General features: G+C 42.8%; 1 protein-coding gene across 2 annotated transcripts in view; it reads right to left on the bottom strand.

Annotated features, from left to right (window-relative positions):
• Window positions 1–26,113, bottom strand: part of UBE4A (ubiquitination factor E4A) — a 41,683-nt gene that overhangs the window by 3,749 nt on the left and 11,821 nt on the right. The window contains exons 3-19 of one of the 2 annotated variants that reach the window (XM_047690487.1): window positions 25,832–26,005; window positions 25,152–25,264; window positions 23,980–24,132; window positions 23,296–23,455; window positions 22,842–23,044; window positions 22,446–22,637; window positions 21,211–21,544; window positions 20,132–20,252; window positions 17,614–17,918; window positions 15,594–15,726; window positions 14,418–14,605; window positions 11,597–11,697; window positions 11,369–11,482; window positions 7,657–7,831; window positions 2,852–3,032; window positions 2,284–2,431; window positions 398–555 (exon numbers count right to left, since the gene is read on the bottom strand). In XM_047690487.1, coding sequence (XP_047546443.1) covers window positions 398–555; window positions 2,284–2,431; window positions 2,852–3,032; window positions 7,657–7,831; window positions 11,369–11,482; window positions 11,597–11,697; window positions 14,418–14,605; window positions 15,594–15,726; window positions 17,614–17,918; window positions 20,132–20,252; window positions 21,211–21,544; window positions 22,446–22,637; window positions 22,842–23,044; window positions 23,296–23,455; window positions 23,980–24,132; window positions 25,152–25,264; window positions 25,832–26,005 — 2,953 coding nt within the window. Of the gene's footprint in view, window positions 1–397; window positions 556–2,283; window positions 2,432–2,851; window positions 3,033–5,670; window positions 5,925–7,656; window positions 7,832–11,368; window positions 11,483–11,596; window positions 11,698–14,417; window positions 14,606–15,593; window positions 15,727–17,613; window positions 17,919–20,131; window positions 20,253–21,210; window positions 21,545–22,445; window positions 22,638–22,841; window positions 23,045–23,295; window positions 23,456–23,979; window positions 24,133–25,151; window positions 25,265–25,831; window positions 26,006–26,113 lie in introns of those variants that run through there. The other variant, XM_047690488.1, reaches the window with a different exon arrangement.

Genomic DNA, 26,113 nt, shown 5'->3' with positions numbered 1-26,113 from the left:
TGGCTGAGTGAGAGAGCAGCAGAAGCTGGCTTAACCTATGCATGATGGCTACAGCGTACACCGGACTTAAACAAAACAAACTTCTCATATTTTTACACCTTAAACATAATTAAAACAAGTTCAAGTCTTCAGGTTGCCATAATTTATAACATCTGATAGAAATGATTTCTTCAAGGAAGGAGCAGGTAAGGGGTTAGGGCCACCATTTCTCAACAGTGTCTTGTTTTGGATGTTTAAATCCTTAACAGTCAACTGATATACCTCTCCCGAAATGCCTCCCTAACTCATTTATAAATCAACAATATGAATCACATCCTGGGTGTATTAGGAACTGGGGAAAAAGGAGAGCAAACACACACGTCTATAGTCTTGAGGCTGCTCTTTGGGGCTTGCATACCTGAGCAAATGTCTGGCAATGGTGGATCTATCCACAGTGACTCTGGAGGATGGCAGCACCACAGGGTCAGACATGAGTGTGCTCATGATAGGATCCAGGAACTCATCACAGGCATCTGCGTAGGTCTCCTCCTCCTGTTGTTGGAGGTCAGCTAGAGACTAAGCACAAACAACTGGTCGTTAAGGTGAATTCACAGAACAGCTGAATTCCAAATACTCAGTGACTATAACCTTAAAAGGTCATTGAGGACCCTTTAGAGTAACAATGGCAATTATCAGCCTTTTTTTAAAAAAAGATTTTATTTATTTGACAGAAAGAGACACAGTGAGAGAGGGAACATAAGCAGGGGGAGTGGGAGAAGCAGGCATCCCCCTGAGCAGGGAGCCCGAAGAGGGGCTCGATCCCAGGACCCTGGGATCATGACCTGAGCTGCGGGAAGCTGCTTAATGACTGAGCCACCCAGGTGCCTGGATTCTCAGCTTTATTTTCTAAAGAGGCCAAGGACGTTATAAAAGGAAGCTGAACATTCAACCCCAACTCCCCAACCTCAGTGTGGCTCAGCGGCTGGCAGTCATGACCAGAAATGGGTTAAAGTGTTAACAAAGAAACATATCACACACAAGATCCTCCTGACAGCAGTCCTACTGTAAATGTCATCATTGCAAAGGGGTAAGAGAGTTATTTGCAGAGTCACTCATGCAGTCAGTGTATGAAAAGCAGCTTTTGGTTTTAGGTACAAACAGGTATGGGAGGAGTTTAAAAGTAGCTTCAACATTTTGATCCCTTCATGACTCTAGTTCCTCAGGGACCCATCTGGCTAAGCTCTAGGCAAGATGGAGCTCAACTCAATAAAAAGTAGTTCAGTGAAGGGAACATGCATGTTAACATGCCTGCCTCTCTCTGCCTACTTGTGATCTCTGTCAAGTAAATAAACAAAATCTTAAAAAAAAAAAGAAAATCTATACAAATCAAAAGAGTAAAAACAACTGATCTTGAATTCTATCTGAAAAAGTTCTGCATTAACAATATAGATTTTCAAGTCTATTGGTAACACTGTGCAGAAAAGTTTTCATAGAAACAGTCTACAAAAGGCTGTATATTCTTCTCTCCTAATAGAAGCTTCTTAAATCATTTTCTGTTCTTCCCTTTCACGTTGAAAAGAGAATTAAGAATATGGCAGTGATGATACGATGATAGGATACGGTGATGGATGGAATTAATTACTGTCTTGTAAACCTGAAACTAACACTGTATGTGAACTAACTGGAATTCATTTTTTTTAAAGGTTTTATTTATTTATTTATTTGACAGAGAGCGAGAGATCACAAGTAGGCAGAGAGGCAGGCAGAGAGAGGGGAAGCAAGCTCCCTGCTGAGCAGAGAGCCCGATGCAGGCCTCGATCCCAGGACCCTGGGATCATGACCTGAGCCCCAAGGCAGAGGCTTAAACCACTGAGCCACCCAGGCTCCCAACTAAGTGGAATTCAAATAAAAACTTTAAAAAAAACCCCAAAACCCAAATAAGGCAGTTCTAGTTATTCACTGAGCAGGAAGAATCATCTGTTTATATTTTCTCAAGGCAATACCCGCCCCCCTTTTTAAAAATTTATTTATTTATTTGACAGATCACAAGTGGGCAGAGAGGCAGGCAGAGAGAGAGAAGCAGGAAGCAGGCTCCCATTGAGCGGAGAGCTGGATGTGGGGCTCAATCCCAGGACTTTGGGATCACGACCTGAGCCGAAGGCAGAGGCTTTAACCCACTGAGCCACCCAGGCGCCCCAAAGCAATACCCTTTTTACCCCTTGAAATAGGGTAACCAGCAGAACAGTTGAGTGAACACAGTGATTTCTACTGAATAAGTTAATAAACAAATCCTCCTTGCCTTACCTTGATTCTCTCTGCTAAGTTGCTGAAAGCCACAATCATATTCCCGGGCTTATTTATTTTCTTGAGGACTCGGACTGTCTGTGCAAAGAGAGTTGGGGAATAGGAACGTCCATCCTTGGGCACCGTAGCACAGAAGTTCTCCTCATCCCTGGAAGGTCAGCATCAGAAAGAAACTGAGCATCAGAGGAAAGGTCCTGAGGAACAAGGTTCCCCCCATCACTTACATGCCATCAATGTTCTTTTGATATAGAAAGATTTCTTCTAATTTTTAGGAAGGAAGTCTATCAAGTATTCTGTAACCTTAAAAAGAATACTGCTTTTCTAAACACTGGTTACAAGTAGTAAAGTTTACCTTGCACAGATATAGGCAGAATGCTGAAAATTTTAAACAGTGTCCCAGAGGTCAGACAAAATTTCATGATTAAAACTATGTAAAATTCTTTCATCAACCAACTAGAAATGAACCATTTCTTTTCTATTTCCACATAATTACCAGTCATTCCATTATCCAAACCCCAAATTAAAACATCAGCATTCCCTCTGGCTTGCCCAATTAAATCTCAGGTACCCAAGATTTAAGTAGATTGTGCAGATATCGGATACGAGCTGCTGGGGTTTGAAGTCAAATTCACTGAAGTCCTTGACTTTTAAGGCCCCCATCTTGGGGCCAACCAGGTGCTGCAGGAAGTAGTTCAGCATGGAGATGATGCGCTCAGCCAGGAAAGGATGCACAAAAAGTGATTTGATCTCTAGAAAAAAAGGCAGTCTGTGAAAGCTCAACCTATAAGCCATCTTTTACTTATTATGTCTTAATGTTTCACTTGGAGACCTCTGGGGAATATTTTAAAAATTATATGAGTAATACATTTTCATTGTAGGCATGTCACAAAACATTGGTGAGCAAAAACAAATTATCAAACTACCACCCAGAAATAAACAGTTAACATTTTCAAATACATCCTTCTAGCTTTTCCATATTTACAAACATACATATTTTTATTTATTTATTTATTTTTTTTTAAGGATTTTATTTATTTATTTGACAGACAGAGATCACAAGTAGGCAGAGAGGCAGGCAGAGAGAAAGGAGGAAGCAGGCTCCCCGCGGAGCAGAGAGCCCGATGTGGGGCTCGATCCCAGGACCCTGGGATCATGACCCAAGCTGAAGGCAGAGGCTTTAACCCACTGAGCCACCCAGGCGCCCCCAAACATACATATTTTTAAAACAAAATGATGATCACATGTATATATTCTGTAACTTACTTTTTCATTAACCATATCATAAATATCTCACCATTTTGGTAAATATACGTCCCTGTGTGACAACATGACACGATAGCCAGTGGCTGGCCTGACGTGTCTATTTAAGTTAATTTCAAAATTCAGTTCCGTAGGCACGCTGACCTCACATCTCAAGTGTTCAATAGCCACACATGGCTAGTTTCTACAGTATGAGTCCAGATTTATAAGCTTTTCCATAAGACAAAGTTCTGTAGGGTAGCAATGATTTGTACTTTTTAAAAAGAATTTTCCTCTTCTTCCTCCTCGATTTGCATTCTTTTAAATGGCCACACAATTTCCAAATATGTGTTACTTATCTTTATTGCCAGACATTATTTTTACTGCTAGACATTCTATTATAAACATCTCATATCTATTTACACAAGAAAGATTTTATTTTTTTTTAAATTTGTTTTTTGAAGATTTTATTTATTTATTTGACAGAGATCACAAGTAGGCAGAGAGGCAGGCAGAGAGAGAGGAGGAAGCAGGCTCCCTGCTGAGCAGAGAGCCCGATGAAGGGCTTGATCCCAGGACCCTGGGATCATGACCTGAGCCGAAGGCAGCGGCTTAACCCACTGAGCCACCCAGACGCCCCGAAAGATTTTATTTTTGAGGAAACTCCATACCCAGCGTGGGGCTCACATTAACAACCCTGGGACCAAGAATCATATGCTCCACTGAATGAACCAGCCAGATGCCCCACCATTTCACTTATTAACTTCACTATATACATATTTTGTAGACTTATTACTTCCTTACAATGATTTTGTAAGGAATTGCTAGGGCACAGGACATAAATTCCAAAAATTAAAAAAAAAATACATTAACATATGCCTTGTGTTGGTAAGTTAGTTTTAGTTTTAGTCAGTCTATTGACTCCACTACTGACGAGAGTTTAGCTTGAATTTCCTGTCCTTCTCTTCCAAATAGAAATCCCAGTATCTAATCAAATCTTTGGTTAAATAATTTAGTTTATGTCATGAAGACTGTAAAAATAGCACTCACAGCAGAGCCATATAGTATCCTAATGATTACATATATAAAATAATATATATACTAAAAAAAAGGGTTTATCTATTTGAGAGACACAGAAAGAGCAGGTGTGCGAGTGGGGGGAGGGGCAGCGGCAGAGACTCTTAAAGCCGACTCCCCACTGAGCACTGAACCCAATGCGGGGCTCGATCCCACAATCCTGAGATCATGACCTGAGCTGAAACCAAGAGTTGGACGCTCAACCGAATGAGCCACTCAGGCACCCTGGTAATATATATACTTTTTAATGTAACTTTGTAAAAATCTGTTTGCTTATTTTCAGAGTACCAATCACTAAATCTTTCTAACCTCTCCACCAGAAATGTAAAACTCTCGAGAGAATTTCTTTTTTTTTAAAGATTTTGTTTATGGGACACCTGGGTGGGTCAGTCAGTTAAGCCGCTGCCTTCAGCTCAGGTCATGAGCCTGGGATCGAGTCCTGCATCGGGCTCTTTGCTCAGTGGGGAGCCTACTTCTCCCACTCCCTCTCTGCCACTCTGCCTGTGTTCTTTCTCTCTGTCAAATAAATAAATAAAATCTTAAAAAAAAAAAAGATTTTTTTATTTGATACAGAGAGACACAGAGGGAGAGGGAACACAAGCAGGGGGAGTGGGAGAGGGAGAAGCAGGCTTCCCACAGAGCAGGGAGCCCGACGCGGGGCTCTGTCCCAGGACCCGGGAATCATGACCTGAGCCAAAGGCAGACGCCCAACGACTGAGCCACCCAGGCGCCCCTCGATAAGATCATTTCTAGCAGTTCCGTACTTTTTGGAAATGCTCCTTCTGGAAGCTCCCATCTGTCACTCCAATCTGGACTCCTTGCTCTATCAGCCTGTTGCATGGTGGTCATACAAGCTCCTTTTACCACCATCCTGGACACTTTGTCTCCTATGGGATTCCACCTTCCTCCTCTGGATTTACTCTCTCACTTTGATGGAATATATCTTTTTTTTTTTTTTTTTAAAGATTTTATTTATTTATTTGACAAACAGAGATCACAAGTAGGCAGAGAGGCAGGCACAGACAGAGAGGAGGAAGCAGGTTCTCCGCGGAGCAGAGAGCCCGATGTGGGGCTCGATCCCAGGACCCTGGGATCATGACCTGAGCCGAAAGCAGAGGCTTTAACCCACTGAGCCACCCTGGCGCCCCTGGTTTATATCTTTTTTAACTTCTCAAGGAACGGTACACTGGAAGTAAATCTGATGCCTTCATCCATGAAAATGTCCTCATGTTCACCTTCAAACAGAAATGACAGTGAGGCTGGTTATGGCATTCTGGGCTGAAAAACTATTTTCCATGAGGAGTGTGCTCCAGCTTCCAATGTCACTGTTGGGAAAATCAAAGACATTTATACTTAAAACACTGGACATCAGCTGACTTTTCTCTGGGACATTTTAGGGTCTTCTCTTTACCTTGATTTCCTGAAATGTCACAAAGTCACCTCAGAGTGAGAGTTTAAAAGGTCCTTGTGCCAGGCACATTGTGGCACTTTCAAGTTAGAGGCTTTTAGTCTTTGAGAATTTTTGGTATTGTTTCTTTGATAATTTCCTCCACACCATTTTCTCTTTTGAGACTTTCTGGATTGATCCTTTGTTTTCTTATCCTTTCCATTTTAATCTCCATCACTTTTTCTTTCTTTCATGGAAGAGCTCCTTCATGTGATCTTCTAACCCTAATACTGATAGGTAAAAATTACTTAAATTGTATTTTCAGTATCCAAGATCTCTTTCTTGTTCTTTGAATAGTACCTTTTATTGCCTCTTTGTTCTTGTTTTATGGATGCTAGATCTTCTCCTATTCCTCTGAGATTATAAACATCTCTTAAAAATGTTTTCATCCAGGGATCCCTTGGTGGCTCAGTCAGTTAAGCCACTGCCTTCGGCTCAGGTCACGATCCCAGGGTCCTGGGATCAAGGCCACACTGGGCTCCTTGCTCAGCAGGGAGCCTGCTTCCTCCTTCTCTGCCTGCCACTCTGCCTGCCTGTGTGTGCTCTCTCTCTCTGACAAATAAGTAAGTAAATAAAATCTTAAAAATAACTTTTTTTTTCATCCAATATCTGTGTTTCGTGTTGGAGGATTTCCTCAAATGTCTGGCGATTCTTGGTTATCATTTCATATGTAATCAATAAAAAATTATTAACAAAATATTTTACTTCTTAAAAAAAATACTAAGTCTTGGGGCACCTGGGTGGCTAAGTGGGTTAGGCCTCTGCCTTTGGCTTGGGTCATGATTTCAGGGTCCTGGGATCGAGCCCTGCGTCGAGTTCTCTGCTCAGCGGGGAGCCTATTTCCCTCTCTCTCTCTGCCTACTTGTGGTATCTCTCTCCATCAAATAAATAAATAAAATCTTTAAGGTCGTGATCTTGGGGTCCTGGGATCGAGCCCTGCATCAGGCTCTCTGCTCAGCGGGGAGCCTGCTTCCCCCTCTCTCTCTCTGCCTGCCTCTCTGCCTACTTGTGATCTCTGTCAAATAAATAAATAAAATCTTTAAAAAAAAAATGCCTAATAACCACATGTGGCAAGTGGCTACCGAACTGGATACTGTAGCTTGAGAGGGAGTACAGGTAAGTGTCTTTGATCTACCACATTTAACCAGAGTTCAAGAATGTTTTTCAGGTTAATATACACATACGCACATACTCTCTCCCCCAGATATATTTATATGGCTAACTTGTTCTCAAGAAAAATTACACCAACTTATGTTTTCTGGCAAGCTGTGTGAGGGTGAATGTTTCTCATTTCAATAGGCATCTTCTTTTTTATTTTAAGTAGGCTCTGTGTCCAGTGTGGAGCCCAATGCATAGTCTAATGTGGGCTTGAACTCATGACCCTGAGATCAAGACCTGAGCTGTGTGATCAAGAGTTGGATGCCTGACTGAGCCACCTGGGCGCCCCGGGCATCATCCTTCTTGAAGCTTCTCTAGTGGTTCATTTCCCTCTCAGATTGTGTAGAATACTATTGCCAGAGTCTGAATTCTGTTTCAGCTGGGCTGATCCCTCAAATGAAGCAGATCTTGACCACTGGATTTTTTGGGAACACAGTGCTTTGTGTCCTTACCTGATGTCAGAAAGGCAAGGGTACCAATTGTTTCATTGGACATGATGTTATGGAAACGTGCCAGCTGTCCAAACATCTGTAGGCCGGCCTCCTTCTCTCGGCGGGCTTCTGGAGTCAGACTATCCCATTCACCTCGGTCTTTCTCAATCTGTTGAATCTTTATCTTGCTCAAATACTACAGAAACCAGAGGTGAAATGTATCAGAGAAGAAAGTACAGTTGAAGAGAAGATGATATTTCAGTGGTTATATTAATTTAATTTTTAGAATTTATTTATTTGAAAGAGCGTGAGAACAGGTGGAGGGACAAAAGCAGAGGGAGAGAGATCTCAAGTAGATTCTCTGTTGAATGCAGAGTGTGACGTGGGGCTCTACCCCACCACCCAAGACAAAATTAAGAGTTGGATGCTCAGGTCGCCTGGGTGGCTCAGTGGGCTAAGCCTCTGCCTTTGGCTCGGGTCATGATCTCAGAGTCCTGGGACTGAGCCCCGAACTGGGCTTTCTGCTCAGCAGGGAGCCTGCTTCCCTGCCTCCTTGCCTGCCTCTCTGCCTACTTGTGATCTTTGTCTGTCAAATAAATAAATAAAATCTTTAAATTTAGAGTTGGATGCTCAACCAACTAAGCCACCCAGGTGCCCCTTAAGCCGTTCTATTTATTTTTATCTTTGATTTTTAAAAAAAGATTTTTATTTATTTATTTATTTGACAGACAGAGATCACAAGTAGGCAGAGATGCAGAGAGAGAGAGAGGAGGAAGCAGGCTCCCTGCTGAGCAGAGAGCCCAATGCGGGGCTCGATCCCAGGACTCGGAGATCACGACCTGGGCTGAAGGCAGAGGCTTTAACCCACTGAGCCACCCAGGTGCCCCAGCCGTTCTATTTAAAAATCTAGTTTGTTTTTATTTTAATTAAAAAAAAAAAGATGTTATTTATTTATTTGTCAGAGAGAGAGTGAGTAAGTGAGCAAGCATGCACAAACAGGGGGAATGGCAGGCAGAGGGGGAGGCAAGCTCCCTGCTGAGCAAGGAGTCCGATGTGGGACTCCATCCTAGGACCCTGGGATGATGACTTGAGCCAAAGGCAGATACTTAACCAACTGAGCCACCCAGGCATCCCTAAAATGTAGTTTAGTAACCAGGAAAACTGGGGACTATGTAAGAAATGTGAGCCTTTATTTCTCAGCATAGGGCTGAAGTTCCATATGGATTTGTTTTACTCATTTGTTCCATGTGAGTATTATGGTCTCTGAAATAGAAAGGAGGATAAATAGTATCGTGTCTGAAATCCAGGCAAAAATAAACAGGCTGAAATGAAAAAAAGGGACAACTCCTTCTTAAAAAATGAAAAACAACAAAAACAACAAAAAACAACCCCAAAACCTCTAAAAGTCCCAACAAAACCAAACCCCAAACTGCCTCTCAAAAAACAAAGCTCTATCAAATATGCAAGATGTCTGGAAGGAGAAGCATAAATATTAAAAACTGTCTACTTCTCATCATTCTTGCAGTCCTATGACAATGCCATCTGGTGTCATTCTTTGTATCACAGAGCTCTTGCTCAGAAGGGTCTATTCATTACAGGACTTGCTTGTGTTTTCTATGAAGGCCTACCTAATATCTAAAATCAAGAAGTATGGGACTATGAAAAAAGCAGGAACTCTCCTCACAGATTAAATACAAGTTGCTGGGGCGCCTGGGTGGCTCAGCCGTTAAGCATCTGCCTTTGGCTCAGGTCATGATCCCAGGTTCCTGAGATCGAGCCCCACATTGGGCTCCCTGCTCAGCGGGAAGCCTGCTTCTCCCTCTCCCACTGCCCCCTGCCTCCCTGTGTCTCTCTCTGTCAAATAATAAATAAATCTTTATAAATAAATAAATAAATGTATGTACGTACGTATGTATGTATGTATGTTACTGGGGGACTGCAAATCAATATGAGGAGCTTGTGGCTGTCCCACAGGCCACCTGCATGGTTTACCTGCCTCATGTCCCTTTGGGCCACTGCCTTAGCTTTCTTACACCTGTCACCGATAAGGGAACTTTTTTTCCTTAAGATTTAATTTTTTATTTTTTTAAAGATTTTATTTATTTATTTGACAAAGAGAGAGAAAGCACAAGTAAGCAGAGCAGCAGGTAGAGAGAGGGGGAAGGAGGCTCCCCACTGAGCAGAGAGCCCCATCCGGAGCTCGATCCCAGGATCCTGGGATCATGACCTGAGCCGAAGGCTGAGGCTTAACCCACTCACCCACCCAGGTGCCCCTTTCTTAAGATTTTTTATTTATTTATTTGACAAGAGAGAGAGAGAGCGAGAGCACAGCTGGGGGAGCAGTAGTCAGAGGGAGAAGGAGAAGCAGGCTTGCCGAGCAGGGAGTCTGATGCATGGCTTGACCCCAGGACCCTGGGATCATGACCTGAGCCAAAGGTAGACGCTTAACCAACTGAGCCACCCAGGCACCCCAGGGAAGTTTTTTTTTTTTTTTTTTTAAAGATTTTATTTATTTATTTGGCAGAGAGACACAGTTAGAGAGGGAACACAAGCAAGGGGGAGTGGAAGAGGGAGAAGCAGGCTTCCCACGGAGCAGAGAGCCCGATCTGGGGCTTGATGCAAGGACCCTGGGATCATGACCTGAGCTGAAGGCAGACGCTTAACAACTGAGCCACCCAGGCGCCCCCTCGGGGAGTTTTTAATATGAGCAAGAAGCAGCTCCATGAGGGACGAGTAAGGGTATGATGCACTGAAGCTGATGACAGGCACTCAGGTGAAGACTTTGGGAAACACACATTTCAAATGTAAAGATCTGAAAGCCTACGGATAGGTGAAGAGTACTGGTGACCTGCAGTGTTTATATGAAAAAATAACCAAAACCAGAGATTTTTTTTTCAAGTAGTGGCACAAAAATCGGAATCTTTCAGGAAGGGGATAAGAATCATTGCCTTAGTGAGTCACTGTTACTCATGGGTTGGGATGGAAAATGGTTGAAAGTCATTGACCAAACGCGAGGTCTTAGGATTTCCTTCTGTGCTGCTAGCACGATTAATCATGCCGGTTTACCTTAGTTTTAGCTTTCTTTTCCACTTTTTTGCCAAAATATCACCCTCGTTTATGAGCCTTCAATGACCCTTGATACTGGGTCTCTAATGGAATAATATCAAACTCTGTAATGGCAAGGTTCATGGTACATTACTTCTCATAAATTTTTGGTGTCCAAACTGGTACTATGGGCATAAAGATTGGTCTATTCTAACTTTTTTTTTTTTTTAAGATTTTGTTTATTTGAGAGACTGAGAGAGCACAACTGGAATGGCAAGGGTCAGAGGGATAAGCAAGCTCCCCACTGAGCAGGGAGCCTGATGTAGGACTCGATCCCAGGACCCTGAGATTGTGACCTGAGGTGAAGTCTGACTGAGCCACGGTGTCCCAAGACTGCTCTATTCTAATTTGAAGGTAAAAAGTATGTATTTATTATTTGATAAGGGCAGTTAAATCTGTTCTAAAGAATTTTTATTTAAATATTTTATTTATTTGTTTGTCAGAGAGAGCGAGCGAGCACAAGCAGAGGGAGTGGCAGGTAGAGGGAGAAGCTGGCTCCTCACTGAGCAGGGAGCCCAATCCAGGACTCAATCCCAGGACCCTGGGTCATGACCCGAGAGGAAGGCAGACGCTTAACCAACTAAACCACCCATGGATCCCTAAAATTTTTTAATTTACTTATTCTTACCTGTATGGCTTCATCCAGGAGGAAGATGGCATCGTTCATCAGCAGGTTAAGAAAGCGGAGGAAAAGCGGGGGATTCATGGCTTCTAAATTCTTAGAGGCATAGTCAGCCAAATCCTGTTAAGTCCCAGCCCAAGACAAAACCATTTTAGTACAAACCACAACTCACTGGGGCTTATCTGAAGTAAAACTCAGAGAACTCAGCTTTGACTTCACCAAAAACTCTCTCACCTTAATGCTCTCTCGATAGGTATCTGTTCCCCACATGTACCTTAGGATGGGATACATGGGACGTCGGTAATTAAACTTCTGTTCAAATTGATGGGGGTCTCCTGGAATAGGGTAAGAGCAAAAACCCAGAAAAAGTGGTGCTACTAGAGAAAGATAAGAGTTTATGCCTGGGAAGCCATTTTCTTTTATTCTGAATGTATCAAGACTACTGGTAAAATCTGCCCTGGGAGTTTACAAAGGCCCAGAATGACAGCCAAATGTTTACTTATTTCCTTACTGACAGAATAAGAGGGAGACAGACAGGGGCGCCTGGGTGGCTCAGTCAGTTAGGCATCTGCCTGCAGCTCAGGTCGTGGTCTCGGGGTTCTGGGATCGAGCCCCGCATCGGGCTTTCCGCTCAGCAGGGAGCCTGCTTCTCCCTCTCCCTCCGCCTCCTCCCCACAGCTTGTGCTCTCTCGCAAATAAATAAATAAATAAATTAAAAAAAAAAAAAAGAGGGAGACAGACATAAAAGATGCCACATGCAGAAAAGGACAAGGACCAAGTTGTCCACTAAAAGCCAGGGGAAACAAATGCTTCCATATCCAAATGTAAAGTCTTATCAGACTCTGAATGAGGCCTCCAAACTGACCATTGTGGCAATGACAGCCATGTGCTGAACAGGATATTGAGTAACCTCCACGTGTCTAATGCATAGACAGCATTCCAGCTGCAAGATGAACTGGCTCTTAGTTACTCTGAAAAATCAGGTCAGGTGCTAAAAACCTGAGGCTTATACTGTTTTGACCAATCAAAGGAACTGCTCCATCTTTGTAGCTTGGGTCATACAATGAAAGTAGAATATGGGATTTGGAATCAGAATATATAGGTTTTCCCTTTGGCTCCACTTATTCAAGTCTCTTAATATTTTTTAACTTCTACTTGCTCAGAAATAAACCAGGAATTAGAATCGCATGTAAAGGGTTGAAATGGTCATATAATGAGATAACTGCAGTGATTCACTGTGTGACTGTATATCTATTAGGAAGATTTACATGAACTATCTCATTAGTTGTCACTTCACCTTTATAGATGAGGACACTAAGGCTCAGAGGTGAGCAAGTGACAAAACCAAGACTCAAATAGGAAAGACACTCAGAACAATGTTATATATCTCTTTAAATGTTAATTGTATTTATCACCGGATGGTAGGACAACTTTTATTTTTTTAATTTAGAACATGTCTTTTAAAAGGGGTCTTGTATAAGTGCCTAACATATATTATTTACTGGTTGAGATGGGGTACAGTTTACTTTTGATCTCAGGGTGGTGAGTTTGAGCCCCATGTTGGAGACAGAGTTTACTTAAAAAAAAAAAAAAAAAAAAAAGATAGGGCGCCTGAGTGGCTCAGTGGGTTAAGCCTCTGCCTTTGACTCAGGTCATGATCTCAGGGTCCTGGGATTGAGCCCCACATCAGGCTCTCTGCTCAGTGGGGAGCCTGCTTCCCTCTCCCCGTCTGCCTGCCTGCCTACTTGTGATCTTTCTCTCTGTCAAATAAATAAATAAAATCTTAAAAAAAAAAAAAAAAGAAAGAAAGAAAGAAAAAAGAACTGTCCCACTATTCAGCAATTTTGAGGCAGATAAAAATAAGTACTTGGGGTCGGGGTGACTAGGTGAGTCAGCTGGTTATGACCTTAGGGTGACTGAGCTCTGCACTGGGCTCCACACTGGTATGGCGCCTGCTTAAGGTTCACCCTCTACCTCTTCCCTGCCCCTCCCCAACCCCCACTAAAAAAAGAAAAAAGACATAGGTTGTAACTGAACAGGGTACTTTGCTGGAACATAATTAAATCAAGCATGTAATAAAATTGGTAAGAGTATGTGGGTCTTTTTTTTTAGATTTATTATTTTTTATTTATTTATTTTATTATTTTTTTTTTAAAGATTTTATTTATTTATTTGAGAGAGAGACAGTGAGAGAGAGCATGAGCGAGGAGAAGGTCAGAGAGAGAAGCGGACCCCCCGCGGAGCCGGGAGCCCGATGCGGGACTCGATCCCGGGACTCCAGGATCATGACCTGAGCCGAAGGCAGTCGTCCAACCAACTGAGCCACCCAGGCGTCCCAAGATTTATTATTTTTTTTAAATTAAAGATTCTTTTTATTGTCAGAGAGAGTGTGAGTGTATGCACACGCACAAGCAGAGGAAGTGGCAGGCAGAGGGAGAAACAGGCTCCCCACAGAGCAAGGAGCCTGATGTGGGACTCGATCCCAGGACCCCCATGATCACAACCTGAGCCGAAGGTAATCACTTAACTGACTGAGCCACCCAGGCATCCCCATAGATTTTATTTATCTATTTGAGAGAGAGAGAGAGAGAGAGAGAGAGAAAGAGAAGCAAGAGTTGAGGGAGGGACAGAAGGAGAAGGAGAAGCTGTTTCCCTGCTGAGTGGAGCCTGACATGGGCCTCCAACCCAGGACCCTGAGATCATAACCTGAGCCAAAGTCAACTGCTTACCAACTGATCCACCCCAGGGAACACCCCCACCCTTGTTTTTCTTTTTGAGGTGAGACAGAATCAACCTGATTCTACCACTTAGTTGTATGACACAGATAAATTATCTTTTCAAGCATTCATGTCCTTATATATGTACAACAGGGATGATGCAGTAAAACTTGCCAGATGATGACAAATTAATGAAACAATGTAAGAAAAGCACTTAGCATCAAGGCTGGCACATAGATATTCCATAACTGATGGCTGATGCTATTTTTCTGACATTAAATACTGATCAAGCTAGGAGACTCCATTAGGATCTGCTTTTCAGTTCTGGACTGCTTTACCTGTAAACTCAATGTCCACAAAGACCTTGATTAGAGCTTCTGCAAGGTGGGGTGCATAGGGAAAGTTGCAGAACACACGTTTCCGGTGGAACACACTGGTTACCAAGGGATTTGGCGTCTGGTCCAGGTGGGGCATCACTGCTTCCAATACCTCAGCCAGTTTGGCCCTTAGGTGAGGATTCTTCATTCTGCACAAAGGACAGAAAGCCAGTTGAGCAGGTAGAAAAGTTAACTCTCAAACTGATGACTATTTTCTCCACATGAGGAGCCAAAACACCCTCTACCACTGCTGGAAGAGGAAAGAGGGTTCTGTCATGTCCAGGCTGTCAGTTTCTGTGGGTAACGTAGGGTACAACATCATTCAACTTTTGAGATCACAGCCGGCCAAGTATGAGGATGAGTACTCAAGTTTCTCTATGTCTAGCCATTCTGTTTACTCTTCTATAATAATCTACTGTTTACTGCTTACATTCCCTGACAGTTTCATTGAGGAGAAACCTGCCTTTCTAAGCTTCCTGAGGGCCAGGGTCAGGCCGCAGTTCTTCTACATTACTGACGCTGGACAGCACGTGTGCCTAATAAATCCTGGTTGACTCATGACTTCTCACTGGGTTTGCTCAGCTCAGGGAAGGACTGGCTTCTACCTACTTCTCACTGACACAGCTCAGGGCATTGGCCATCATTCCATTTGCACACCCAGTTTCCTTTGGCCTGACACCAAAAACGCCAGGGAAGCAACTCTACAGGTCAGAGGGTATCTCTGAGAAAGGGGAGCAGAAGCTCTGAATGAGAAGATGAGATCTGAAAGCATTTACCTGTGTTTACTGCTCATGCAACTCAGAACGTTAAGGGTAAACTTTGTGACCATACAGAACTGGTGCACTGGTAAGGTTTTTGGCATTAAGGTAACTATTTTAACCGGCCACTTGCAGTGGAATTCCCACTGGCTCTCTTACAAGCACGTTCGGATTCTTTGTAGGCAAGTCCTTGGCTTGTTATGCCTCTCAAGACGGGGGATTTCCGGCTACCCGCGAGCACAGTCAGGTGATACATTAGTGTTAACCCCACTTCTGAAGGCAAGCCTTTATGATTAAGGCTTGTGTGTTCTTGGTTGAGAAGTTTTCTGAATGCTCTGCACCTCTAAGTGGTATCAGAGCCAAGCTTCCAACACCTCACCTTTCTATGCTTCCAGTGAAAATCGTAATAAAGTGAAGAACATGTTCTAGGGAGTCAGCAGATGTCTCCAAGATGTCATCGGCAAAGCGGCGGAGAAAAATGAGGAAATCGCCCAAGTTATCTGCAAAAAATTCTGAAAAAGAAAACATTTACTGCAATTAGTGAAACATCTGACTTTCTGTATTAAGCAATATTGAAATTCCTCCCTTTTGCTCTACCTAATGAAGGTTAAAAAGTCCCAAATGTCTTGTAGGTACTAAGAATGGAGACAAGTTCATAAATGCAGACTCTCCTTTAAAGGTAAGTCAATTTTTCAGGGCGCCTGGGGGGCTCAGTCATTATGTATCTGCCTTCAGCTCAGGTCATGATCCCAGGGTGCTGGGACTGAGTCCCGCATTGGGCTCCCTGCTCGGTGGGAGGCCTGCTTCTTCTCCCACTTCCCCTGCTTGTATTCCCGCTCTTGCTGTGTCTCTGTCAAATAAATAAAGTCTTTGGAAAAAAAAGGAAGGGTAAGTCAATTTTTATTTCTATCCAATTCAATATGAAAACAGTAGAGACGCAAAACACTGTTCACACACCAGTGCAACTTAAGAAGGTACACTGAAGGTACACCTGGGTGGCTCAGTGGTTAAAGCCTCTACCTTCGGCTAGGGTCATGATCTCAGGGTCTTGGGATCGAGTCCTACATTGGGATCTCTGCTCAGCAGGGAGCCTGCCTCCTCCTCCTCTCTCTCTCTGCCTGCCTCTCTGCCTACTTGTGATCTGTCTGTCAAAAAAAAAAAAAAGGTACACTGATAGACATTCATTTCACACTCAAGGTTAACTGTGCATTAAATAACCCTTTAGATTGGGGCACCTGGGTGGCTCAGTGGGTTAAAGCCTCTGCCTTCGGCTCAGGTCATGATCTCAGGATTCTGGGATCGAGCCCCACATCGGGCTTTCTGCTCCGCAAGCAGGGAGCCTGCTTCTCCATCTCTCTCTGCCTACTGATCTCTCTCTATCAAATGAATAAATAAAAAAAATCTTAAAAAAAAAATTAAATAACCCTTTAGATGGATAAAGAATCTTCAACAAAGATGAATACATTAGATGACTCTGGTCATCCATCTCCAGGATGGTCCTCCAACTGTCTTCACTTCCTGGTATTCATGTCCTTGTGTGTCCCTCCCTACACTCTCCCAGAGGATAGGAATATAGGAGCAATGGTATATTATTTCCATGGTGAGGTTATAAAGCCTCTAGCTTCCTTGCTCTCAAGGAAGCCAGCTGCCATACCATGAACAGTCCTAGGGAGAGATCTGTGTGACCTGGAAAAGAGGCCAGTAAACAAATGAGGTCTGCCAACAACCACATGACCTGGCTTGTAAGCAGATCCTCCAGTTCTGGTCAAGGCCTCAGATTCCTGTGGCCCTGACCGACAGCTCGGCCACAGCCGCACGAAGAGACCCAGAGGCAGAACCATGTGGCCAAGCCACTCCTGGACTCCTGACCCACAGAATACGTATAAGACGACATTTGTTTTAGGTGCTACGTTTTGGGATGATCTGTTATTTAGCAACAGATGATCAATACGGTGATCAAGAACATATAACCTGATTTTGATAGACGGCATCTGCCAACTCCTCACTGACAAACCTACATACACAATCTCCTTAACCATCAGGGGATCATAGTTTTTCTTCCCCTGAAGAAGAGCACAGGGAGAGTCGGACAGATAAATTTAGAAGACGGACAATGGAAACATGAATGCTAAAACTAACAGCTCTGAAAACCCTGGCTGCACTTAATCCTTTGAGGATTGTTTTCTGATACACACAGAAGTGGGGACACAAGGCCGAGGAAAAAGCTGTTGGTTCCCCCATCCTTTGACCAGTAGATACTATCTATAAATTTGAGTTATTTCTCCAAAAACAGTTGAATGATCATTAAGGATGGGTACTTTGACGGTTAAACTTCCAAAGTGACCCCGTGAAACTTAGCTAGTTATAAATAGGCAGTTCCCAAGGAAGAGCCCGCTTACCTGGCACATAAGCCAAAGAGCTGTAGCCATCTGGCAAAGGAAAAGTTAGCTCGACTGGCTGTGAGCCCTCATTGCCTATGGCCAGCTGGACGAGCAGAACAGCCATGGACACCTGCAAGTTGAGACAGTTCTGTAGCATCTGGGGCTCCGTCATGGCCGTCTTGGTAGAAAGGTAGATGGTCATCAGCCGTTCAAACTGCTCACGAAGGTTGTCAGCGGCAGGGCTAGAAGTTTGCTGAGCATCTCGCCAGGCAACCTGCAGCCGATGCAGGTTCTGGTTGATTTTTACCATCTGATCATGCAACCTGCCCCCAAGAAAGAAGAGACTGGGTCAGGAGGCTCATACAGGACAGCTGAGTACAGATCGTTCCAGAAACAAACCCTCATTTATTTATTCTAGTATCCTCTTTCACGATATAGGGAGCTGCGATTGTGGTGACACGGAAGGCACTCGCACAGCTTACTGACAGGACAGGGGCAGGGGTTATAGCTCTGGGAAAACGTCACCAAGTATTTGACATAAATGACACCAACTACAAATAGCAACCTTCAGATGAAAGCACCATCCAGAGACCAGTAGCTTTCTTGAGGAGGGTGTAGACTGGGCTGTTACCATGTAAAATAAATAACGATTAGACAAAGTACAAAGACAGCCCAGCAGGATAGTCTGACACTGCACAGTTGCAATGATTGTACTTGGGTATATTGTATGGACAGTTTTTCTACGGTTAGTTGAGAACAAAAGCTCGAGAAGAAGGACTCTAAGTTAGTAACGACCACATATAAACTGGTAGCCACCTGGGATGCAAACCTAAGAAACAGCTTCCAGTCCTTTGTTGTTCAATATAAAATTACATTATTCTTTACAAAGGGTCAGCCAAATGTTTCTCTAATGAAAGGAAGCCCCATAATTCAATGTTACAGATAGTTGTCTCTATGGATACTGTCCAAAGTCACCTTCTTTGGCCCTGTAGACAATGTCTACGGTTAGCAAGCCAATATGGGGAGTCTAGATGACACTCATTTCTACATCTGAATGTCGGTGGCTGAGCAGGTTAAACATATGCTGCGTTACCTATTGTGTCGATGACTAAAATGTCGATGACTGGAATAGAAAAATAAAGACAGAATTTCATTTTTCTAGAAATTCACTGAGTTTTAAAAAATCCTCTGTGCCAATGTAAATATCCTGAAAATACATTAAAAACTGCTATTCTCAGTACCTCTTCCTAAGGACTGTACCAACTTTTTTTTTTTTTTTTTAAGATTTTATTTATTTGACAGAAAGAGACACAGCGAGAGAGCGAACACGTGCAAGGGGAGTGGGAGAGGGAGAAGCAGTGCTGAGCAGGGACCCCAATGTGGGGCTCAATCCCAGGACCCTGGGATCATGACCTGAGCTGAAGGCAGATGCTTAAGGTCTGAGCCACCCAGGTGTCCCTGTAACAACTTCCTTATTTAAACTTGCAGTCATGATCAGCTAAACCAGAGGACAGAAACAATCACAAAATGGTGTGTGGCCCGCCAGAACCAGAACTCTAGTTCTTAAATTTTCACGCTTCTAGAATCCTTTTGATCTTTGATACATAAATCTTTTGTGGTCCTACTGATCTTATTGGTAACCCTGATAAACATTTCATTTCTTCTTTTTTAAAATTTATTTTTTTATTTTAGAGTGAGAGAGAGTGCATGCGCGTATATGCTCGAGCCCCAAACATTTCTTTAATTTTGTCAGTTTTGTCTCTGTACCATAGACTAGAGCTGGTCTTTTTCATCAAGAGTAGTAAGTAATGAAAATTCAAGAGCAGACAGTGAAAAGTTAAAAGAATTCCACTTTCACAGATCACAATAGGAAGATAATGATTTAAAAATTTGCCAGTTTAGCGGCACCTGGGTGGCTCAGTCGGTTAAGCATCTGCCTTTGGCTCAGGTCATGATCCCAGTGTCCTGGGATCGAGTCACACATTGAGTTACCTGATCAGTGGGGGAATCTGCTTCTTCCTCTCCCTCTGCCTGCTACTCCCCTTGCTTGTGCTCTGTTAAATAAATGAAATCTTAAAAATTTTTTTGCAAGTTTGGGGGCCCCTGGGTGGCTCAGTTGGTTGAGTCCAACTCTTGATTTTAGCTGTAGTCATGATCTCAGGATTGTAGGATGGAGCCCTGAGTCAGGCTCTACGCTTAGTGGGGAAGTCTGCTTGAGGATTCTTTCTCCATCCCTCCCCGCCCCTTCCCCTGCTCTCTCTCTCTCTCTCTCTAAAATAAATAAATCATTTAAAAAATTTTCATGTTCAGTGAACAATACTAGGGTCTTTAATTTTAATTAGTGTAGCAAGTAAAAAATGAAAAGTAAAGTAAAGTAATCTGGACAAAGGTAATTCACATGAATATGACAAAGTGCATATAAAACCCCATTCCTTTTAGATCCTAATGGGAGCCTTCAGAATGAAGTGAGGCTCACTTTCAACCTTTTGGTTTGTAACCCCACGAAACAGTTTTTGAATGACATCAGAGCAGTTACCTGTGAAATCCTAAGTACAAGGTGTACTCGGTCAGGACAAGGTTCTCTGTCACAAGGTTGTAGTTCTGGGGGAACTTTGGCTCCTGCGTAGCTGGGATCAAACAAGTCTCTTTGTCCAAACCTCAAAGAAGGTAAAAGGAACAGTAAATGACTCGCCCCAGACTTTTGTCCTGGGTATCCAGTGTCCCTTTATTCTAAGCTTAACTTCCATACTGCTACAATGAGAGTTTTTTTTGTTGTTTTCCTAGTAATTTCTTTCTAAAAACAAATGTAGGAAACACTGTCGATATTGCCAAGTGATAACAGTGGATCATCTCTATCTATTTGTGATTTTCCAGATTTATTTCCTGTTGACTATGTATTGCTTTTAGGATTAGAAGAGTCATAAAACAGAGGAAATACACCAAAATTAAGAGGAGTTCTTAATTTTTTTTTTCAAGAATGATTCACTTTGAGTGACTTGTTTTCTTCTTTTCACTTCTCTGCATTGAGTTTTCTCCGAACTGGCCCCGATATTTTTCCTCCCTAGACTCATTTCCTGCCAATTCCCATACTCCTTTCCCACCTAGCACTCCCACTGAACTTCTCACTATTCCCCAATAAAGCCTTTCACAGCTCTGTATCTTTGTACTTTAAACCCAACTCATCTTTCAAGACTCGGCCACAAAGACTTCCAACTTCTGTAAAATTTATTATTCACTCTCTCCTTTGTGTCCCCATTGTTTAGCCCTATACGTATTATGATTATCTATTAATATATCTGCTTTCTTCTGGAGGCTTCGAGTTGAAAGACAAAACAGTGACTGTGCTTTATTATTTTTAGAAAGAATGAATCAATCAATACCCAAAGGCTGCTAAATTCAGAAAGAAAATCTAGCGAAAGCAGAGTATCTAAAAACTACAATTTTAGACATCTGTCTTCTTAAAATTTATACTAGCTTTGCTTTTTGCCTCGTCTTGAGAAAGAGGTACCTCTGTGAAAATGGATAAAAGTGATGTCTTAGATGTTACACACACACATACACATATGAGCACGCGCGTGTGCACACACCATCTTGAGAAGCCCAGTTCCCCCCTACCTCTCATGTGCACATTTTTAATTTTTCGTTCTTCATCATTCAACTCCTTCAGGGCACAGTAAGTGGGGTTAAAGGTGAGGAGCCGAGAGGATCTGGGTTTGCAAAACGGCTGGCATAGCTTCAGGAGAGCAGCACCCAGATTCAGAAAGAAGGCATCCGAGGCATACATTTGGAAGAAGATTTCTGGCATCTGATTGGCCCAAATCTTGGTGCGGCCCGCGTTTGCATGCAAACAGTTTCCAAGCCAGGACAAGATACAGTGTTTGGTTTCTGGAGAGAGCTGGAGTAAGTTCTTCAGCATCTGGTAGATCTTTTCATGGAACTGAGCCATGAACTGTTTAACCAGAAAACACAACCACAGAACATTCCAGTTTCACAATCCTCATATTTGTTTCTCCCAAACCTTAGCCACTGGCAATTTCCAAAATATCCTAATCCTAATCTTCTCTCTCACTCTCCCTTTGCTTTATACCCCAGTTCCGATTAAAAAAAATTTTTTTTCTGGGCATTTATGAGAGATTGATTCCCCGACGAGCTGCCAAACTGCAGATAGCATTTACACAGCTTTACGGGTCAGTAAATTTTTGTCCGCAAAGGGCCAGATGATAAATATTTTTGGCTTTGCAAGCCATATGCTGACTGTGGCAACTACTCCAACTCTACCACTGTGGCATGAAATCAAGCCATAAACAACATGCGTATGAATGGCCAAGGCTGTGTTCAACAGAACTATTTACCAAAACAGGTGGCAGGATGGATCTGGCCACTGCAGTGATTTGCCAATTCCTGCCTAAATGGGTCAACCATTTACGGCCTCATGTTGGCCAGACCTCTGCTAGAATTCTCACTAAGAAGCCCAAATGGAGAGGATGTTGGTGGAAGGAAGAAAAGGAAAAAAATTCGGTTTATATGCTGGAGTTCAGTTGGAAGATTTTAGGAGCCCAGGTTGTAAGAGACAGCTTGGCATCAACAGCAGGGGCTGAGGGGAAGTGGCTGGGCCCCAGCACAGGGCAAAGAGCCGCAGCAGCTTATTCTTAAACTGTGCACCAGCTTCTCCTCTGCCCTGAGCCTGGGCTGAAAAGAGGACAATTTCTTTACGTGATTACAGTAGAAAGCCAAACAGATTGATCTGCTTCCCCAAAGAGGCTCAAGCGGCCTTATCTGCATCTGCTTCCCGAGGAAACGCGACTTCACCTAGGATTAGGGGGCTGGGAGACAGTGGTAAACAGTTCCACCTGATGGATGTTGGCCTCTTGCACTTTGATCTCCTGGGGACTGGAACGAGATGGATTCAGGAAGTAGCCATGATTTTCTACTACACCCGGAGTCTTTAATAAGCAGGAGATATTCAGGATTACTCCCAGCAAGGTCTTCTGGTACATCTGCCCATTGCTAGGGTCCTTGGGCTGAATGTACTCTACAAAAACCTACAGGAGAAAACAAGTCCTACTTATTCATCTGTATGAGGAGACAAAGGTAGTGGGGTGAGAGGATCTCAAAAAGTTAAGTCCATACAACAACCAATGTATCTTTTTTTAATTCAACAGGTAATATTACAGCACGTTCAGGACAGGGACCCATAAAGCATTAAACCTCCAGTGCAAATGCGTATGTACCACTTTCAAACCTACCTTTGCCATATCCTTCTGCCTAGTGAAATAGAGAAGAATATCCAGATATGCATAAAATAGGATCTGACAGAGTTCTAGATCTTTTATTCGGCCCAATAAAATATCGAACACTGGAATCATGACTTCTGGAAATGTGCGCACTTCCTCATCCAATATCAAGGCTTCAATGACCTCTTCGAGAAACTCAGTTACATCTTCAAAATCTAACAGATGACAAATGAGAGGAAAAGAAGCTTGTGGTGATTTTTATATGCTTTTACACGCAGGCTCTCTACCCTTCTCACACTTCTGATAATTCTACTGGTATTCAACCCCAGAGGTCAAGATATGCTCTCTCTTCCTTAATTTGTACTTCTGGAACCATAGTGGCTCTGAGGCTTTCTAATGCAATTAAAGGACTTTTAAATTTGGAAACCAAAATGTAGAAACTCAGAGATCCTGCTTATGTACTCACGGGCTCCTTGGATGGCTTCCAACATCAAATCTACCAGCTGCTCATGAATGTTCTGGTCAACATAGATCTCTGGGGTGAGGAGGACTGTGCGGGTATTGGACACGGTGAGGTTCCGGCACTGCACTGCAAAGGGGAGCAAGTTCTCTGGAACTTTGGTAATCTGGAAACAGAATGAAGAAGAGAGGGGAGAGTCTAGCTCTATGACCTGAACAAGGGTGACCACAGCAAATAGAAGGAAAAAGACAATGTACACCAGAACATTACTGCTGTCCTGTGGATGCTTGAAAATTCGTATGAGTTAATTCTTTGGTGTTAAGAATCTCCTACCTGCTAGAATTCTTATCCTGAAGTGACCAAGCTTAGCGCACTCTGTTATTTACAGCTCAGTGGAAATGAGTTTATCACACCTTTTCCCCCCTCTCCCCTGACCTTTTTTAAGAGTATGACTTTTTAAGGTTTGTAGGAGAATAGGAGGCCCTGGTTAACTGGGGAAAGGGGTAGACCCCAAGCCACCGAAAATACAAACGAAAACTTTTGACAACTCATAGTGCCTCTCATTTCTAGTTCCCACTATATTATGATGTATATAAACTGATATAAAAGACACTCATCCAACTCTCTGGCTTCTATGTTAAAGTCAAACCCAAGAGTACCACACAGTTCTCAATGGGAAATATTCCTTACCTCTTCCTTAGCTCTTTGGAAGCAGGAATAAAGGTAACAAAAAATGTGCCTCTCCCCCGCATCTCGATCAGCAGAGAGATTCAACGTCGTAGAAGAAGTCATGTTGATCAAGTGGTTGCCCGGGTCCTGAAGTAGCAAGCGAGCGAAGATAGCCTTCAAGAAACAAACGAGACGCTAAACCGCTGCTAAGTTAATCTTAGGACATCAAGATGTAGGTCATTTTGACACAGGTTACTGCCAGAGTCACAGGATGTAGAGTGAAGGGGGAATATAAGTTCCACCCTTCCACTTTAGAAAATATTAGGTATATAAACATAACTATATGTGTTGATCCTTGAACTATATGGGTTTGACATGGATATTTTTTCAATAAATACAGAACAGCACTGTAAATACATTTTCTCTCGCTTCTGATTTTCTTTGTAACATTTTCTTTTCCCTAGCTGACTTTATTGTTTCTTATCCATAAGGCTTCCTGGCAACAGTATGCTATTAGTTAAAGTCTTTGGAGAGTCAGAAGTTATGTGCAGATTTTTGACGGACCCTAACCCCCATGTTGCTCAAGGGTCACCTGTACAGTTCTCCCAAATAGAGTTCAAGCTTCTAGTAAAGCCCCAGCATACATACAGTAAGTATTAAAACAGTATTTGCTGAATGGTGTGGAGAATCCGCGATTGAACTTATACATGGAATTTACTCCTCTGCGTGACTGCTGACCTTACTCAGACTTATATAAAGATATAAAGATAATTTAAACACATAAAGTTAAACTACAAGTTGTCAAGTGTCTGTTCTACTAAAGTTTTAATCCTTTAATGTTCATTAGGCACTTACAAGGTAAAACACAGGTTTGATTTTGGGAAAGATATAAAGACATGAGCCTTGCCCTCGAGAACTAAAGGGTCTGACAGGAGAGATAAAACAGGTACACAAAAAAAGGCCACTACATGTGACAGAGGTGACAACTGCCATCCGAGAGGCACAGATAGGTCACTCCAGGAATTCAGATATTTGGCCATGGTAAATGAGAAGATCCCCAAAGAGGAGCACCACAGACAATGTCAAGATAGAGTTACGTAAGCAAAGTCGCAGCTGGAGAAACACGAGCAGGGCTCAACTGCATGGCTAGTCTGTGCTGAAGGCACTCTTGAAAGGAACATCAGAAATGGTACCTGCTCCACATTGTTCATATCAAGCCAGTCTTGATCTTCCAGGTCTACTGCCATTTCTTCCAAATACACACAACGGCTGGGGATGCCATTCCCACTTTTCAAGCTGGGGTCACCTGGGAAATGATTTTAATCTGGCAGGTTAAAGATAATGCTTTTGTCTTACACAGACAACCAATCTCGACAGCATTTCTCTTGAACTCCAAGTCTGACTCAGGTAGTATCAGGGTAATCTTGACACACAAAGCAGTATCTAAAGACTTAAGGTTTTTCAAAGAGTCAAAGAGCATGTCAGGTTTTGTTATAAACCTAACATCATGAATCCCAGACATTAGCACCTACTTTGGGGTCTAACCACAGATAGGACATAGAGGGAAAACATGACCTGACACCTTGTCGGGCTTCCGTCTAAATGTTCAGGTCACCTCTGAGAAGAAAAAGGATTTGGCTACCACTCACATTTCCCTTTTAAGGTGGTAAAGGCAAGGAGCTATATGGTCTAGTCTGTACCAAAATGGTAATCAAAGCTGCACCTGTGTCTAAATACTATTTTTAGGTCACATCCACAGGGAGTACAGTGGGTTTGTTTAACCATTAGACACAGTAAGTTTCTAAGAGCAAGTTCCTCGCCCAAGCAGGAAGGGAAGAGTAATGAACAGACCAGCTCCAGGTCTGTAACTCACTGTTGTCCAGAGTAATGAGGAAGATCCTTTGGATCATGTGATTGATGTTGAGTTGTTCACATATTTCCTGCTGTGAACGGAAGGAGCGGCTAATCTCAGCCACAGAGTAATCAAATTCATCCAGGCTTTCTGACACACTATTATCCGAGTCATCTGGGCTAGCTGGGAGTTCATCTGCCAGAAAATGTAAGCCATTAACAGTTAAACTCCTCTCTTTAAGAGACCCAAGTATACTATCAAAAATGATAAATGTTATCAAGAGAAAGATAATTCTGGATGGGA

This window comes from Lutra lutra, chromosome 10 (assembly GCF_902655055.1).
Source record: "Lutra lutra chromosome 10, mLutLut1.2, whole genome shotgun sequence".
Taxonomy (NCBI): Eukaryota; Metazoa; Chordata; class Mammalia; order Carnivora; family Mustelidae; genus Lutra; species Lutra lutra.
This window is presented reverse-complemented; position numbering and strand designations above follow the sequence as displayed.